Source organism: Zootoca vivipara, chromosome 9, assembly GCF_965207765.1.
Source record: "Zootoca vivipara chromosome 9, rZooViv2.hap1.1, whole genome shotgun sequence".
NCBI classification, from domain to species: Eukaryota; Metazoa; Chordata; class Lepidosauria; order Squamata; family Lacertidae; genus Zootoca; species Zootoca vivipara.
In genome coordinates this window covers 66,830,117-66,846,480 of record NC_142592.1, presented here as the reverse complement: position 1 = coordinate 66,846,480, position 16,364 = coordinate 66,830,117, and the positions used below count along the sequence as shown (strand labels likewise).

Below are 16,364 nucleotides of genomic sequence, written 5' to 3'. Positions count from 1 at the left end.
ATTAAAAGCTTCCCTAAACAGGACTGCCTTCAGATTTCTTCTAAAAGTCCGGTAGTTGTTTTTCTCTTTGACATCTGGTGGGAGGGCGTTCCACAGGGCAGGCACCACCACCGAGAAGGCCCTCTGCCTTGTTCCCTGTAACTTGGCTTCTCGCAGGGAGGGAACCACCAGAAGGCCACCTCAATGTCCAGGCTGAATGATGGGGGCAGATACGCTCCTTCGGGTATCCTGGGCTGAGGCCGTTTAGGGCTTTAAAGGTCAGCACCAACACTTTGAATTCTGCCCAGAAATGTACTGGGAGCCAATGTAGGTCTTTTAAGACCAGTGTTATGTGGTCTCGGCAGCTGGAAATGTGCAGTCCATGAGCTATTGACACACAGGGCACAATTTAGGGAAGCCCACAGGACATTTTATGTAGCAAAATGGATATTGGCCAGATGGATAGTCAATTGCAATCTTCTACCACAGCCATCCCCAAACTGCGGCCCTCCAGATGTTTTGGCCTACAACTCCCATGATCCCTAGCTAAGAGGACCAGTGGTCAGGGATGATGGGAATTGTAGTCCAAAACATCTGGAGGGCCAAAGTTTAGGGATGCCTGTTCTACCACAACCACTGAGTTTTAAAGACATAGAGAGCTGTACAGTTAAGGAAGTCAACAAAATCAAGGGAACCTTTTCTCCTGCTGGTCCATCTTCTCCTTTCTCGCCCTTGTCACCATCAAACCCTGGAGGGCCTCTTTCACCCTAAATAGCAACAGAGACAAAACTCTTTTCCCCCCTTCAAATAAAAAGCCTTTATATTTATTAATGATATATGTGAGCTCCATTATGATGACCATGGTTACATCTGCATTCCATAACTTCTTTCCTGCTGACTTCTCCTTGTTCACATCCTCTGGGGCTGCTCAACCTGATAGGCTAAACCATGGCTTCACTATACCTTGGGATCTTAACCAGGGTCAGGACAATAAACCACAGTTGGAAATAACCATGGTCGAGCACCATATCTATATCAAATGAAGGTAGAGAGTTAACTGTGAGCCACTTGGATCCAGATTTGGTTTTCGTTGGGAGTTGTTGTGGAACATTATGTGTTGCTTGTGGCTGTAACCAGATAATGGGAATTTGTCAAAATTCATTACTATGAGGGTTACTATTACTCTTAATCTCAGGGCCATGGGTTCAAGCCCCACATTGGACACAAGATTCCTGCAGTGCAGGGGGCTGGAGTAGGTCAGGGTCCTGCCAGCTAGGAATTATGGGAGCTGTAATCCAAAAACAGCTGGAGACCTAAGTTTGGGAACCCCTGGACTAGATGATCATAAATTCATAGAATTGCAGAGTTGGAAATAACCCCAAGCGTCATCTAGTCCAACCCCCTGCGAGGCAGGAATCTCAGCTCGTGGCGCCTTCCAACTATGATTCTATGATCTATGAGTTTTACTGATCTTAAAGCAGTCCAAGTTGGATGCCATCATCATGGGGGTAATCGCTCTCTCGCTCTTTCCCATTCATGATGCCCAACATATGGCATTATCCAGAGGCCTCTGGCCTTTGGTCCTGAAGGCTTTTATTCACAATATTGTTCCTGTTGACATTTTCACCCCTCCCGTTGCGAGAATCTCCTGACTGTTGAGAAAGGAGGGGGCGGAAACTGCTCTTCTCTTCTCCCGTCCCTGACTCTGTGTGGGTTTCTGTTTTATCTAGTAGAGATAAGGTGGCTGAATGAGAAATTTAACAACACTCATGCAAGCCAGTAGTATTCTGCAGTATGTGAACTAGCTTTTGATAATAAAATGAGGTACGCTTCAACCTCCACAGCTAGCGTCCGCGTTATTCTCTGCTGCTGCTGAATCTGGTGCTCACAATGAGCAGTTGTGAGTCCAGGCTATCGGGTCACGCTGAAGGTGCACGACTGCCTAGCCTACGCCCAGAGGCTTAAGATGTGGGGCAGAACCTGGCATGTACCCCCAGTTCCACCTGTGCTGAGTCTCTTATACATGGCAAGATTCTAGCTCAGGCTAGACAAGAAGTTCAGTGGTGGCCCAGAGAGCAGCTTGCGGGATCAGCAGTGTAAGCATAGCTGCCAAGTCTTCCGTTTTCCCCGGGAAATCCCTGTTTTTCCAGCTGTTCCTAGCTGAAAAAATGGATTTTTTTGTTTTTCCCTGGTTCATTCTGGCGCGGTGGCCATTTTGGAACTGGGCGGAGCATGCTCAGAAGCGACTTTTGATGCTGCTCTGCCCAGTCCCAAAATGGATGCAGTGCGACTTCTGGCGCGGCGGCCATTTTGGAACTGGGCAAAGCAGCATCAAAAGTCACTTCTGAGCATGCTCCGCCCAGTTCCAAAATGGTGGCAGCGCTACTTCCGGTCTGCTATTTCCGGCCTGGTCCCTTATTTCTCTGACAGCAACTTGGCAGGTATGAGTGTAAGACCAACATAACAGGGGGCTCTCCACACCAATCTCTGTGAGTGACGGAGAAACCCAACTCCTGGCGGAAAGAAAGAAAAACCCCAACTTACGGGGTCCCCTTTGTTGCCTTTGTAGCCTTGAGGTCCAAATGTCGTCATGGGGTCTCCCTAGGGTTCAAGCACAGAAGAGAGAAAGGCCTTTGCATGATGAGTTCACCTTGAGTCAGAGCTGAAACTGAAGCTGGATTAAAAAAAGGAAAAAAGCTGGACAACCTGATAAATAGATGTACTGCTATTGCATGTGGACAAATATGTCAGTTTCCACAGCCTTTTTCTGGTTTTTCCTTTTTCCATTCCGCTTTTCAAAAGTCCTAATGAAAACTCACCATCATTTAAATGCTTATGTCTTCTAACACACACACACACACACACACACACACACACACACACACACACTGCTGTACAAAGGTTAGTTGTGATTTTTGCATTGCACAGGGGTTGGGCTAGATGACCCTTTGAGTCCCTCCCAGCTCTATAGTTCCATGATTCTAGGTTTGGCTAATATGCACATTTTTGCAATTTCCCCTAATATCATGCATTTTTAAAATGTTATTGCCACTATCCCCCCCTCCCACTTCTGCACACACTCCCCCCTAATATATCATTTTTTGCATACATTGTTTGGGAAACTGCATCGCAAAATTCAGAGCAGTGTGAATTCTCAGGATCATTGCTTTTCAGTTCATGTTTTGTTTCGGGAAAGGAAAATGGAGCACCAGAATGGAAGCTCAATCAAATTTCTCCTGCCTCCCTATCCAGGCACCATTCTTGCTTTACGTCGCTCCACAGAAAAGATTGGCAAATGACGTCCCCTGTACATTTAATTGGTGCTGAAGCAGGCAAGGTTAGAACGGTGGAATAGAAAAGGAGAAGGTTAGCAAATGCTGTCGTGACACATCGTCAACTTAATCACATCTCCTGTGCTGTTTAATTCACCCACTTCTGCTTAATGTTCTATTCACTCTTCCTCCAGAGAGGGCATTACACATTCCTTTATGACTGGGAAACGGCATCTCCTCCAGCAAGGGAGAATCAGAAATTCATTTGTCGCAATAGCAGGCGAGTTGCTTTGAAAACCAATTTCTTCATAGACAAATTGGCCACCAACTTTCAAGATGTGTTTTCAAGGGGTTGTTGTTGTTTAGCTGTTTAGCCATGTCCGACTCTTCATGACCCCATGGACCAGAGCACGCCAGGCACTCCTGTCTTCCACTGCCTCCCGCAGTTTGGTCAAACTCATGTTAGTAGCTTCAAGAACACTGTCCAACCATCTCATCCTCTGTCGTCCCCTTCTCCTTGTGCCCTCAATCTTTCCCAACACCAGGGTCTTTTCCAGGGAGTCTTCTCTTCTCATGAGGTGGCCAAAGTATTGGAGCCTCAGCTTCAGAATCCGTCCTTCCAGTGAGCACTCAGGGCTGATTCCCTTCAGAATGGATAGGTTTGATCTTCTTGCAGTCCATGGGACTCTCAAGAGTCTCCTCCAGCACCAAGGGGTAGAAATAATAAATTATTATTATAAGAGGGTGGCGCTGTGGGTTAAACCAATGAGCCTAGGGCTTGCTGATCAGAAGGTCAGAGGTTCAAATCCCTGTGACGGGGTGAGCTCCCGTTGCTTGGTCCCAGCTCCTGCCAACCTAGCAGTTCGAAAGCACGTCAAAATGCAAGTAGATAAATAGGAACCGCTACAGCGGGAAGGTAAACGGCGTTTCCGTGTGCTGCTCTGGTTCACCAGAAGTGGCTTTGTCATGCTGGCCACATGACCCGGAAGCTATACGCCGGCTCCATCGGCCAATAATGCGAGCGCGCAACCCCAGAGTAGGTCACGACTGGACCTAATGGTCAGGGGTCCCTTTACCTTTACTTAGGATTCAAAGAGCAGGGGTCACAACACCTTGTGTCCCCCCCCCCCAAACTTCATTTCCATTGCACTGCTTCTGGTGGGAGTCAAAGCCCGGCAGGATTTTGATACAGTATGAATGAAACCATTTCTCTCCATCTTCTTCCCATATGATGGGGATCTTCAAGTACCTGAAGGGCTGGCACATGGAAGATGGAGCAAGCTTGTTTCCTGCTGCTCCGGAGGGGAGGATACGAACCGATGGATTGAAATGACAAGAAAGGAGATTCCAACAAAACACCAGGAAGAACTTTCTGACAGTAAGAGCAATTTGACCGTGCAACAGGCTCCCTCGGGAGGTTGTGGTCTCTCCTTCATCGGAGGCTGATAATTAGAGGTTTACAAAAGTTGGATGGCCACCTGTGAGGGATTATTTAGCTCAGGCGCAGGCAAACTCGGCCCTCCAGATGTTTTGGGATTACAACTCCCATCATGCCTAGCTAACAGGACCAGTGGTCAGGGATGATGGGAACTGTAGTCTCAAAACATTTGGAGGGCCAAGTTTGCCTATGCCTGATTTAGCTGCAGGTTCAGCCCTTGCTCCCCCCCGCAAGATCAATTGCAGTAATTTAGACATAGCATTCTTATCTCATTATACATGATCAAGCTTTCCTTAGCACCTCAGCCCTTGCTTTCCCCCCGCAAGACCAATTGCAGTCAATAACAGTCGTTAACAGTCATCAACAGGTTTACCACTCCTATCAGCCCATCACCCATTCCCATCACCCCCACCCTCTGAATATACATAAGGGTCTGGTGGCTTCTGTCTCAGTGTATCTGATGAAGTGTGCATGCACACGAAAGCTCATACCAAAATAAAAACTTTTAAGTCTTTAAGGTGCTACTGAAGGAATTTTTTTTATTTTGACCTGATTTAGCTGTTATTCCTGCACAGCTGAAACTAGAAGCTTCCTTCCAACTTCACCCCACCTTCCCTTTTCATTTTCTTGCCCACATCATCATCCAGGTGAGGTCACTGCTCAGGTATGAATCCAAGAGAGATGCCAGGTGATGGGAAGATGAGGATTCCTGACCCCCCAAAAAAGAGTTGAACTGTTTGGGTCAATTCAACTTACTCCATCACCCTGCAGTGTTGACCTCTTCAAACATCACTTACCCTTTCTCCTTTGGCCCCAGGAAATCCAACATCGCCCTAAGGAGGAGGAGGAGTGTAAATGAAAACTAAGGAAGACTTCATTAATACTACCACATTGCCAAATCCCTTGGCCAATTCTTAAAGAGAGAGCCCACCGCTGTCATGCCATGGGAGCACAGTGGCCAGTGACTGGGGAATGTCCACAGACAAACATGAATGGCTTTCTTTTGCTTCAGTGAGTGCTGCTGTCCCCCCAAGAACCTTAGCAAGGGAAGACACAATCTGAGCTGGGAAGAGACAAGGCAGATAGGACTGGCCACATAGCCAAAGTGGTGAGGACCACCTTCTATGGCACAGGTGGTGCCACCTGCCTTGTGGGAACTGGAAGTTATGCAGGGTCCTTGCCAGGACTGCAGGAAGGTTTATAAGAAACTGAATTTCAACACAAACAAGACTGAGACACTCCCATTGAGTGGTTCCCCACCACTAGATGAGTGGGATGCGTCTTGTTCTGGATTCTCTGTCAGTAATTCGGCCGTCCCGGGGGCCAGTTGTCAGACTGGTCCCACAGGCCAAATATGCGATTGCTCTCACAAACGTGATGAACAACACACAAGTCAGTAAATAAGGCTAAACTGCTTTATTTACATACAAACGAACTGGGAGCTCTACATCGTGGCTCCCTCTCTCTGGCATCACAGCCAGTAAAGAGAAAGAACAAAGGAAAACAACAGTCCCACTTAGGAATTAATTAAGCAATTGCTAAATTATGGAGAAGCCAGGAAGTCCCAACTATAAGAGAATGGCAGGAGAAAGTAATCAGCTACATAGATTTGGCCAAATTGACAAACTCGATAAGGGGTGGTTCGAACAAAAAATTTAAAGAAAATTGGGAAAAATTTGGAATATATATAAAGGAACTTGGGTTTAAGACAAATATCTTGTAAAGTTCCCAAGAGGAAGTTAAATAGAAGCAGCAAAAACGACTATAAATTTGAAGCCAGGAAGGAAGAGAAGGGGAAGTCGAAATGTATAAGAAGATAAGAATATAGGGGATTATGAAAAGGTATAAATTAAGAATATTGTAGAAGATAGGTTAAACCATATTTGGATTTATATGATGGATTATTTGTGTATTTACTTTGTTTTATCTTAGTTGGATGTATTGTTTTATTTTACTTTTTTTAAATCAATAAAGATTATTTTAAAATTTAAAAAAAAACTTAGGAAGATTGTAAGACAAACATCCTGTCTGCGTCACATCCGCTCTGTGGGAATGAAAACACATACAGTCATATGATACACAATAACCCTATGACTGCAGACGGGGAATGAATCCTAACAAGGGTCACACTACACATCCCCCCCAAAAAAAGAGAAGTTGCATGATTTGGGGGGCACTCTTGGATTCAATGTTGACATTGGAGGCCACATGGCACTTAGCACCTTCTATAAGCTTTGACCGGTGACCCAGGTTGACCTTATCTGGACATGGGTAGCTCTGCTCCAGTTGTCTATACTATAATAACCTCTAGGCTGGATTAATGCAATGCATCGTACTTGGGGCTGCTGCAGAAGATTGGGGACTTCAGTTGGTGCATAACGTGAAAGACGGGAAGCTGTGAACATGTGAATCCAGTTCTGACCTGACTACCTTGGCTGCATAGTAGTTTCTGGGATCAATTGAAACTGCAGTTTTTGACCTTTAAAGCCCTATATACAGCTCGGGACCCCACTGAAACCCTCTTTCCCCTGAGAGGCAAGCCCCCCACATGCATGCTTGGGTTAAACATGGGTACCAGGTCTGGAAATATTGAGGATGCTCAGCATATATATTCAACATTTGGCTACTTACCTTCTCCCCTTTAGGCCCTGAAAGGCCATTCTGTCCCTGTAAACATGCAGGGAAGAGATCATTACAAAAGCAAGAATTCCCAAGAGTGAGCTCTCTCAAAAGTGTCTGAGATAGAAGCAGATCAAGGCTGCAAGTGGACTCCATCTTTGCTACTTTGGCAAAGGAATGTGAGGAATACCCAAGTGGAATTCCACCAAGGTATCCATCATCATAGTGATGGGACTTTAGTTTGAGGTACTTATTATCTGGATACTATGCCCAACAAGACCTTCAGCACATAGGACAGCTCCATAGCGGGCACACATGTTGCTCCAACAAGGGCCAAAGCTTAGCAGAACACGAAGACTTGTGCTATAAGCAACTATTGCAAAGTGGGCAAAGGAGACCAGGCAGAACCAGGACTTAAGTGCTGCAGAGATTCCAATGAATCTCCCTGAAATTCTGGGACATAAATTTAACTTAACCATATTTTCAAAAAACAGAGAAACTTTAGGGGTTCTCAAATGTGTCTTGGGATCCAGACCAAGAACCAGGTCTTGAATTTCCTGCCACGCTTAGCTTGCACTTACCATCATGCCAACGGGGCCACGAACTCCCACAATTCCTTCGTCACCCTGTTAAAAAGAAGTTACACCGGTTATTCCTCTGGAGGTGCCTTTTCCAGCCTTCACTCCTCTCTTTGTCTTTCTCTCTGACACCCCTCTTTCATCCCCCATCGCTGCCTGTTTCTTCTCCCCCCCCCATTGCCATCACCTGAACCCTCCATGTTCGACTGCTTCATCTGTTTTGGCTGTCCGCTGGCTCTCTCCACCTGGGCCGCCCCCACCTGATATTAGACTAAGGCCCACAGGTTGCCCATCCTTCCTACAGGGCAACGCCATGCCTGCCCTTACTGGTTCATTCATCTCTGCAATGAGCTTCCTTCCAGGCTAGAACTAAAACCACACAATGCAAACCTCCTCCGACCAGGGCAGACCAACAAGGTATCCAAAATCTACATTTCTCAACCTGATCTGGCCACAGTGATCCATGCGATGGTCACCTCTAGACTCGATTATTGTAACTCGCTCTACGTGGGACTGCCCTTGAAACTGACCCAGAAACTCCAGCGGGTGCAGAATGCCACGGCGAGACTCCTTATGGGGTCCCAGCTGCGGGATCACATTCATCCAGTGCTTTACCAGCTGCACTGGCTCCCGGTGGAGTACAGGGTCAGGTTTAAGGTGCTGGTTTTGACTTTTAAAGCCTTATGCGGCTTTGGACCCTCGTACCTACAGGACTGCCTTTCCCAGTATGCCTTGCAGAGGACATTAAGGTCCACAAATAATACCATACTGGAGATCCCGAGTCACAAGGTGGTTAGGCTGGCCTCGTCCAGGACCAGGGCCTTCTCAGTATTGGCCCCAACCTGGCGGAACGCTCTGTCTCAGGAGACTAGGGCCCTGTGGGATTTGTCATCTTTTCGTAGGGCCTGCAAGACAGAGCTGTTCCATTTAGCCTTTGGACTGATGCAGTCTGACCCTGGGGTTACCCTCCCCTAAGGTTTTATCTTATAATGGTTTTATCTTATTTGTAGATTTTTAATTTTAAAATTGGGGACCCAGGTGGCGCTGTGGGTTAAACCACTGAGCCTAGGGCTTGCTGTTCAGAAGGTCAGCAGTTCGAATCCCTGTGACGGGGTGAGCTCCCGTTGCTCGGTCCCAGCTCCTGCCAACCTAGCAGTTAGAAAGCACGTCAAAATGCAAGTAGATAAATAGGGACCGCTACAGCGGGAAGGTAAACGGCGTTTTTGTGTGCTGCTCTGGTTCTCCAGAAGTGGCTTTGTCATGCTGGCCACATGACCTGGTAGCTATACGCCGGCTCCCTCGGCCAATAATGCGAGATGAGTGCGCAACCCCAGAGTCGGTCACTACTGGACCTAATGGTCAGGGGTCCCCTTTACCTAATTTTAACATTGAATTTTAACATTGTATTAATCTGCATTTTAACTGAATTGTTTTTTTTAATACTTGCGTTGATATTTTTGTTGTTAGCCGCCCTGAGCCCGGTCTTGACTGGGAAGGGCGGGGTATAAATATTATTATTATTATTATTATTATTATTATTATTATTATTATTATTATTATTATTATTATTCCAGTCCTGCAATTTCCACACACCCGTAACTTTGCCCCTTAGGTGCATTGATCCAGCCATAAACTGCCTAGAATTCATTTGGGCGCACCTGTCTTTTACCCATTAGCCTTTACTGTGCCATTTACAAGCTAAGTGTCAAGAGAGGGCCAGATGTTTGCTTGTACGTTTCAAATACCTGGCTTTGTGTCGACTGCTTAGCAGCCAAGCCTCTGAGCAAAGACATGGGGCGGGGGGGGAGCTTAGTTCTTCATGCATATTTCAATGAAGTTCAGGGCTAAATTATGAGGAATGTTTGAGGGAGCTGGGTTATGTTTAGGCTGGACAAGAGAACACTGAGACCTGCTACGATAGCCATCTTCAAACATCTGAAGGGTTGTCACGTGGAAGATGGAGCAAGCCTGCTTTCTGCTGCTCTGGAGGGGAGGACGCAAACCAATGGGTTCAAAATTACGAGAAAGGAGATTCTGACTAAACATAGAATCATAGAGTTGGAAGAGACCACAAGGGCCATCCAGTCCAACCCCCTGCCAAGCAGGAAATACCAGCAAAGCATTCTTGACATATGCCTGTCAAGCCTCTGCTTAAAGACCTCCAAAGAAGGAGACTCCACCCCACTCCTTGGTAGCAAATTCCACTGCCGAACAGCTCTTACTGTCAGGAAGTTCTTCCTAATGTTTAGGTGGAATCTTCTTTCTTGAAGTTTGAATCCATTGCTCCGTGTCTGCTTCTCTGGAGCAGCAGAAAACAACCTTTCTCCCTCCTCTATAAGGCATCCTTTTATATATTTGAACATGGCCATCATATCACCCCTTAACCTTCTCTTCTCCAGGCTAAACATGCCCAGCTCCCTAAGTCGTTCCTCATAAGGCATCGTTTCCAGGCCTTTGACCATTTTGGTTGCCCTCCTCTGGACACATTCCAGCTTGTCAGTATCCTTCTTGAACTGTGGTGCCCAGAACTGGACACAGTACTCCAGGTGAGGTCTGACCAGAGCAGAATACAGTGGTACTATTACTTCCCTTGATCTAGATGCTATACATCATGAAGAACTTTCTGGAAACATGCAGTGTGTACGTCTGTGTGCAGAACCGCAGCATACATTTAAATCACATCTGACGCCCATTTAAAGCAAATGAGTTCTCCCAAAGAATCCTGGGATTAAGGGTGCTTGGAATGGTAGCTCTATGAGTAAGAAACTTCAATTCCCATCCTGCGGTTTAAATTGGGTGTGCTTTAAATATATTCTATAATAAGTGCTGTTTGACAGTGGAACAGACTCCCTCAGTAGGTGGGGGACTCTTCTCCCTTAGAGGTTTTTAAACTGAGTTTGGATGGCCTGTCGGGGATTCTTTTGCTGTGATTCCTGCATTGCCAGGTGGGGTGTGTGTGTGTCATAGAATCATAGAGCTGGAAGAGACCACAAGGGCCATCCAGTCTGCCGAACAGCTCTTACTGCCGAACAGCTCTTACTGTCAGGAAGTTCTTCCTAATGTTCAGGTGGAATCTTCTTTCTTGTAAACTGTCTTTCTTTCTTGTAAATTAAACTGTCATTCTATTGCAGTTTAATTACCTTTTGTCTATTATCTTGCATATTTTTAACTACCATATCTGTGTTTTATCCATGTTTGTTTTCATTTTTCTGAGCTGCCTTGAGTCCTGGTTCTGGGGAAAATAATGATGATGATGATGATAACTATAATCAAAGCAGGGACGCGGGTGGCGCTGTGGTCTAAACCACAGAGCCTAAGGCTTGCTGATCGGAAGGTCAGTGGTTCGAATCCCCGCGACGGGGTGAGCTCCCATTGCTCAGTCCCTGCTCCTGCCCACCTAGCAGTTTGAAAGCACGTCAAAGTGCAAGTAGATAAACAGGTACCGCTCCAGCAGAAGGGTAAATGGCGTTTCCGTGCACTGCTCTGGTTTCGCCAGAAGCGGCTTAGTCATGCTGGCCACATGACCCGGAAAAACTGTCTGCGGACAAACGTCGGCTCCCTCGGCCTGTAAAGCGAGATGAGCGCCACAACCCCAGAGTCGTCTGCGACTGGACTTAACTGTCAGGGGTCCTTCACCTTTGTAATCAAAGCAAAAGCTTCTGTGAAAAGAACCACTAGAGATGGAACCACCAGGGTACCCTACCTGAGGCCCAGGAAGCCCTCGTGGTCCCCTTGGACCCAGTCTGCCAAGCCCGGCCTCACCCTGGAAAACAAACAGAAACCAGGGGGTTGCAATAAAAACAAGAACAAAAACAAACCAATAGCCCCCCCGACCCCCAGCTGTATGGATATCCTGGACAGAGACATGACTCACCTTGCTTCCCTTGATCCCAGGGACACCGGGCATCCCCTGAGAAGCAAAGGGGGGGGAGGAATAGATGAAAAAACATTTTTTCCTTATCAAAACAAGGAACTCTGTTGTAATGCAATGGGGCTTAACTAGGGATCCAAATACACAGAGAGTTTGTTTGTTTCTTTCCTACATTTATTTACCACCTTTTCCTCCAAGGAGCTCAAGGCAGCTGAAATATACTCGGAGTCGAGAGTGAATTTCATGCTCTTTATTCAGCTCGTAGTCATCAATGAGAAGAAGAGAAGAATAGCCCTTTTCCCCAAACCATCTGCTTATATACATTATTTACACAATGGGCTTTGTGTGATTGGCTGCTTCAGGGCTACACCTGTGGGCCAATCAGTTTGTGGATTGACTTCTGCCAGCAGCCTGATTGGCTGCTCCTGCGGGCCAATCAGGTTGCGGATTCACTTCCACCTGGAGTTGGATTGGGTGGCTCCTGCGGACCAATCAGACTGCTGATTCTGGATGCTATTGTTCTATGATTCAGCTCAGTACATAACAGCAGCATACAGGGTTACTCCCTTTTTTTATCCCCACAAGAGCCCACGAACGCTGTGCCAACAATCAGGCTCAGAGCCATGGCTTGAATTCTCCCCAGCTGCACCACAAAGTACTAAGAGATCCTCTGACAGACCACCTGGACACAAAGGCCTTCTGCTGCATCAAAAGACCATCGGTATCAGAATGAGGAACATGTGGCCTTCAGGATGTTGCTGGACTCCAACTCCCATCAGCCACGGTGACTATGGCCAGCAGCCAGAGATGACGGGAGTTGTGGTTCAACAACATCTGGAGGCCTACAGGGTCCCCATCGCTGATCTTCATCCAGTGGCAGCAGATCTCCAGGGTTCAGAGGGGACATTCCCAGCCCTACCGAGAGATGCCAGGGAAAGCACATGCCCTGCCTCTGAGCTATGGACCTTCTCTTCTACCAGGATTTAGGGTGTGGTGCAGGTAGTCCGGGGGCCCCCCCTCCCCAGGACAACAAGCTTGGGTGGGCACAAAATCGAGAGGATCCATAATTGAGAAGATCCATTAGGGGGCTCCAAATTTCGGCCTTGCTCAGGGCAACAAAGATTACCAAAGGCCACCCCTGATTCCACTCTCATTTCCTAGGTAAAGGTGAGACTTTTTGAGCACCTCTTGTCCTGGGTGTCCGGGGGGTCCTATTGGTCCAGCCGAACCGTTCCTGCCTCTCTTGCCGTGTTCCCCCTAAGGAGAAAAACGTTTGCAGAGAAAATAAGATTATTGCAGAAGAAAATAATAATAATACCCAAACGGCTACCAAGATGTGGGGACCGACACTAGAATGGGCAGGGTGCCTGTCCTAAAACCAGGAGATGTTATGCATCAGAGGAGGGGGGGGTAATACACTCTCGAATGCAGGGACTGCCAACATGGCACCCATGGGTGCAATGGCACCCTTGAGGTCCTCCCCTGGCCCCACAAAGCCTCTGTCCCCTTAGTCACAAACAGGGAGGGTGTTTACCTTTTTCTGGCTTGAAAAACGCATAGAGATCGTTTTAAGAAAAAATATAAATTAAATGTTCATAAATGTACGAGGCAAAGACATACCTAAGTATATAAGCCACGTGTCTGAAATAGTAAGAAAAGCAATTCTGAAGTCATTTTGACTCCCCCCAGTGACCTCAAATATTCCTCTGCAGTAAGGGAGGGAAATGAGGAGAGCCTCCCCATTGTCTTTTGCTTACAAATCCTGTCTTAAGGGCGTATTTGTGTATGAACTGGGTGAGCTTGTGACCTGGAGTCAGGAACTAAAAGTATTAACCATAATGCAATCAGTGACCATTATCAGGTATCCTAGCAAACAGGATTTCTGCTGTAGACCGCCTCCTCTGCTGTAGACCGCCTCCTTCTGTGATGTATGTAAGGTGTTTTAGAGCAGGCATAGGCAAACTCTGGCCCTCCAGATGTTCGGGACTACAATTCCCACCATCCCTAGCTAACATGACCAGTGGTCAGGGATGATGGGAATTGTAGTCCCAAACATCTGGAGGGCCGGAGTTTGCCTATGCCTGTTTTAGAGGGGTGGTCTTGGGCTACAGGGTGGGCAATTTCAAAAGTCTATATAAGGGCTTGCGCACCATTGTTCAAGGTTCCTCCTCCCTCCTGCGTGTGGCGAGTGGGGACCCTGTTGCAACAGTTTAATAAAGATCAGGCTTATTAGCTGTTTGCTTCTCAATATTCTCTGGTGGGCCTCTGTCGTTTTCTCCTACTGATAGGGAACCCACTTGAGTACTGTATTTGGGCTCCCAGTATGTTTCCGAGCACAGTTCAAAGTGTTGGTGCTGACCTTTAAAGCCCTAAATCACGGGTGTCAAACCCAAGGCCCGCGGGCCAAATCCGGCCCGCCAGACCTCATCATGTGGCCCGCGTGGCCGCCAGCCTTCACCCCCGCTGCCGCCACTAGCGCTCGGCCCACGGCCGGATCGGGCCCCGCCGCCTCCGCTAGTGGCCTACCGCCTCCTTCAGCGCTCGGCCCATGGCCGGATCGGGCCCCGCCTCCAGCGCTAGCGGCCTCTCGCCGCCTCCAACGCTCGGCCTATGGCCGGATTGGGCCCCGCCTCCAGCGCTAGCGGCCTCTCGCCGCCTCCAACGCTCGGCCTATGGCCGGATCGGGCCCCGCCTCCAGCGCTAGCGGCCTCTCGCCGCCTCCAGCGCTCGGCCTATGGCCGGATCGGGCCCCGCCTCCAGCGCTAGCGGCCTCTCGCCGCCTCCAGCGCTCGGCCTAAGGCCGGATCGGGCCCCGCCTCCAGCGCTAGCGGCCTCTCCCCGCCTCCAGCGCTCGGCCTACGGCCGGATCGGGCCCCTCCTCCACCGCTAGCGGCCTCCCGTCGCCTCCAGCGCCCGGCCTACGGCCGGATCGAGCCCTGCCTCCGCCGCTAGCGGCCTCTCGCCGCCTCCAGTGCTCGGCCTACGGCCGGATCGGGCCCCTCCTCCACCGCTAGCGGCCTCCCGTCGCCTCCAGCGCCCGGCCTACGGCCAGATCGAGCCCTGCCTCCGCCGCTAGCGGCCTCCCGCCGCCTCTGGCACTCTGGCTACGGCCGGATTGGGCCCCTCCTCCACCGCTAGCGGCCTCCCGCCACCTCCATCGCTCGGCCTACGGCCGGATCGGGCCCCGCCTCTGCCGCTAGCGGCCTCCCGCCGCCTCTGGCACTCGGGCTATGGCCGGATCGGGCCCTGCCTCCGTCGCTAGCGGCCTCCTGCCGCCTCCATCGCTTGGCCCACGGCCGGATCGAGCCCCGCCTCCAGCGCTAGCGGCCTCCCGCCGCCGTCGCTAGCCTCCCACCAGATCGCCGCCTCCCCCACTCGGCCTAGGGCCGGATCAGGCCCCCGCCAACACCACTAACCTGCTGCCTCGCCGCCACCCGCCCGCACTCCCTGCACAAAAAGGTAATGTTGCTGTGCATGCCTTTAAAGTCTTTTTTTAAAAATAATTTTTATTGATTTTAATATAGACAAAACAGAGCAAAACATAATATATATACTCCATCCTTCTTCCCTCCCTCCCCCCACAAGTCCACTTCTGCCACCAGTAGACCCCGTGGGCATTGAGAGTCAAAGGTGGTCCATTTTAAAGCTGGGTTTGTCCTCCCCCCTCTTCCCCCCTGACCCCCCCCCCCTGATACCTCTTTTAAAGGGTATTTTCCCTACAGATACAACCGGCCCTTTGAGGGTGACCAAAAATTCTGATGCGGCCCCCGATGAATTTGAGTTTGACACCCCTGCCCTAAATGGCCTCGGTCCAGTATACCTGAAGGAGCGTCTCCACACCCATCGTTTTGCCCGGACACTGAGGCTCCAGCACCGAGGGCCTTCTGGCGGTTCCCGTGTTGCGAGAAGCCAAGTTGCAGGGAACTAGGCAGAGGGCCTTCTCGGTAGTGGCACCGCCCTGTGGAACACCCTCCCATCAAATGTCAAAGAGAAAAACAACTACCAGACTTTTAGAAGACATCTGAAGGCAGCCCTGTTTAGGGAGGCTTTTAATGTTTAATCCATTATTGTATTTTATTTTTCTGTTGGAAGCTGCCCAGAGTGGCTGGGGAAACCCAGCCAGATGGGCGGGATATAAATAATAAATTATTATAATATTATTATTATAATGGAAAACCCCATAAGGGAAAAGGAGCAGTTTTTTTTCTTATAACAAGATGAAGGAGGATGTTGAAAGAGTGTTGTTCATCCATACTTTCCCTTTCAGCTCTATGTGCTTTCCAAGGCTCAGATTGGGAGCCTTTGAAATACAGGAAGTCGCAGATATCAGTGGTCCATGGAGTTCAGTATTGTCTGCACTGACTGGCAGCTGCTCTCCAGAACCTTAAGACCAGGATTTCTCCCAGCCCTGCTTGGAGATGCGGTGGACTGCTCCTCAGGCTGTCTGGGTGCTCAGCATGTGCTCTGCCGCTGAGCTATGAGCCTTCCCTAAAATCTCATGGGTAATAAAACAAAACAAATTGCTCCTACTGCAATTTAGTCCTGCCCTTCGCCCTCAGGTCCCAGGGCAGGTTACAATAATGAAAAGACAGCTGCGATACCAAAAT

At 48.8% G+C, this 16,364-nt stretch overlaps 1 protein-coding gene across 1 annotated transcript in view; it reads right to left on the bottom strand.

Annotated features, from left to right (window-relative positions):
• LOC118091532 (uncharacterized) overlaps window positions 1–16,364 on the bottom strand; it is a 183,929-nt gene that overhangs the window by 32,949 nt on the left and 134,616 nt on the right. Inside the window, exons 66-73 of the mRNA XM_088651913.1 lie at window positions 12,943–13,014; window positions 11,761–11,796; window positions 11,590–11,649; window positions 7,890–7,934; window positions 7,321–7,356; window positions 5,487–5,522; window positions 2,524–2,580; window positions 675–746 (exon numbers count right to left, since the gene is read on the bottom strand). Of these exons, the coding sequence (XP_088508039.1) occupies window positions 675–746; window positions 2,524–2,580; window positions 5,487–5,522; window positions 7,321–7,356; window positions 7,890–7,934; window positions 11,590–11,649; window positions 11,761–11,796; window positions 12,943–13,014 (414 nt within the window). The remainder of the gene's footprint in view (window positions 1–674; window positions 747–2,523; window positions 2,581–5,486; window positions 5,523–7,320; window positions 7,357–7,889; window positions 7,935–11,589; window positions 11,650–11,760; window positions 11,797–12,942; window positions 13,015–16,364) is intronic.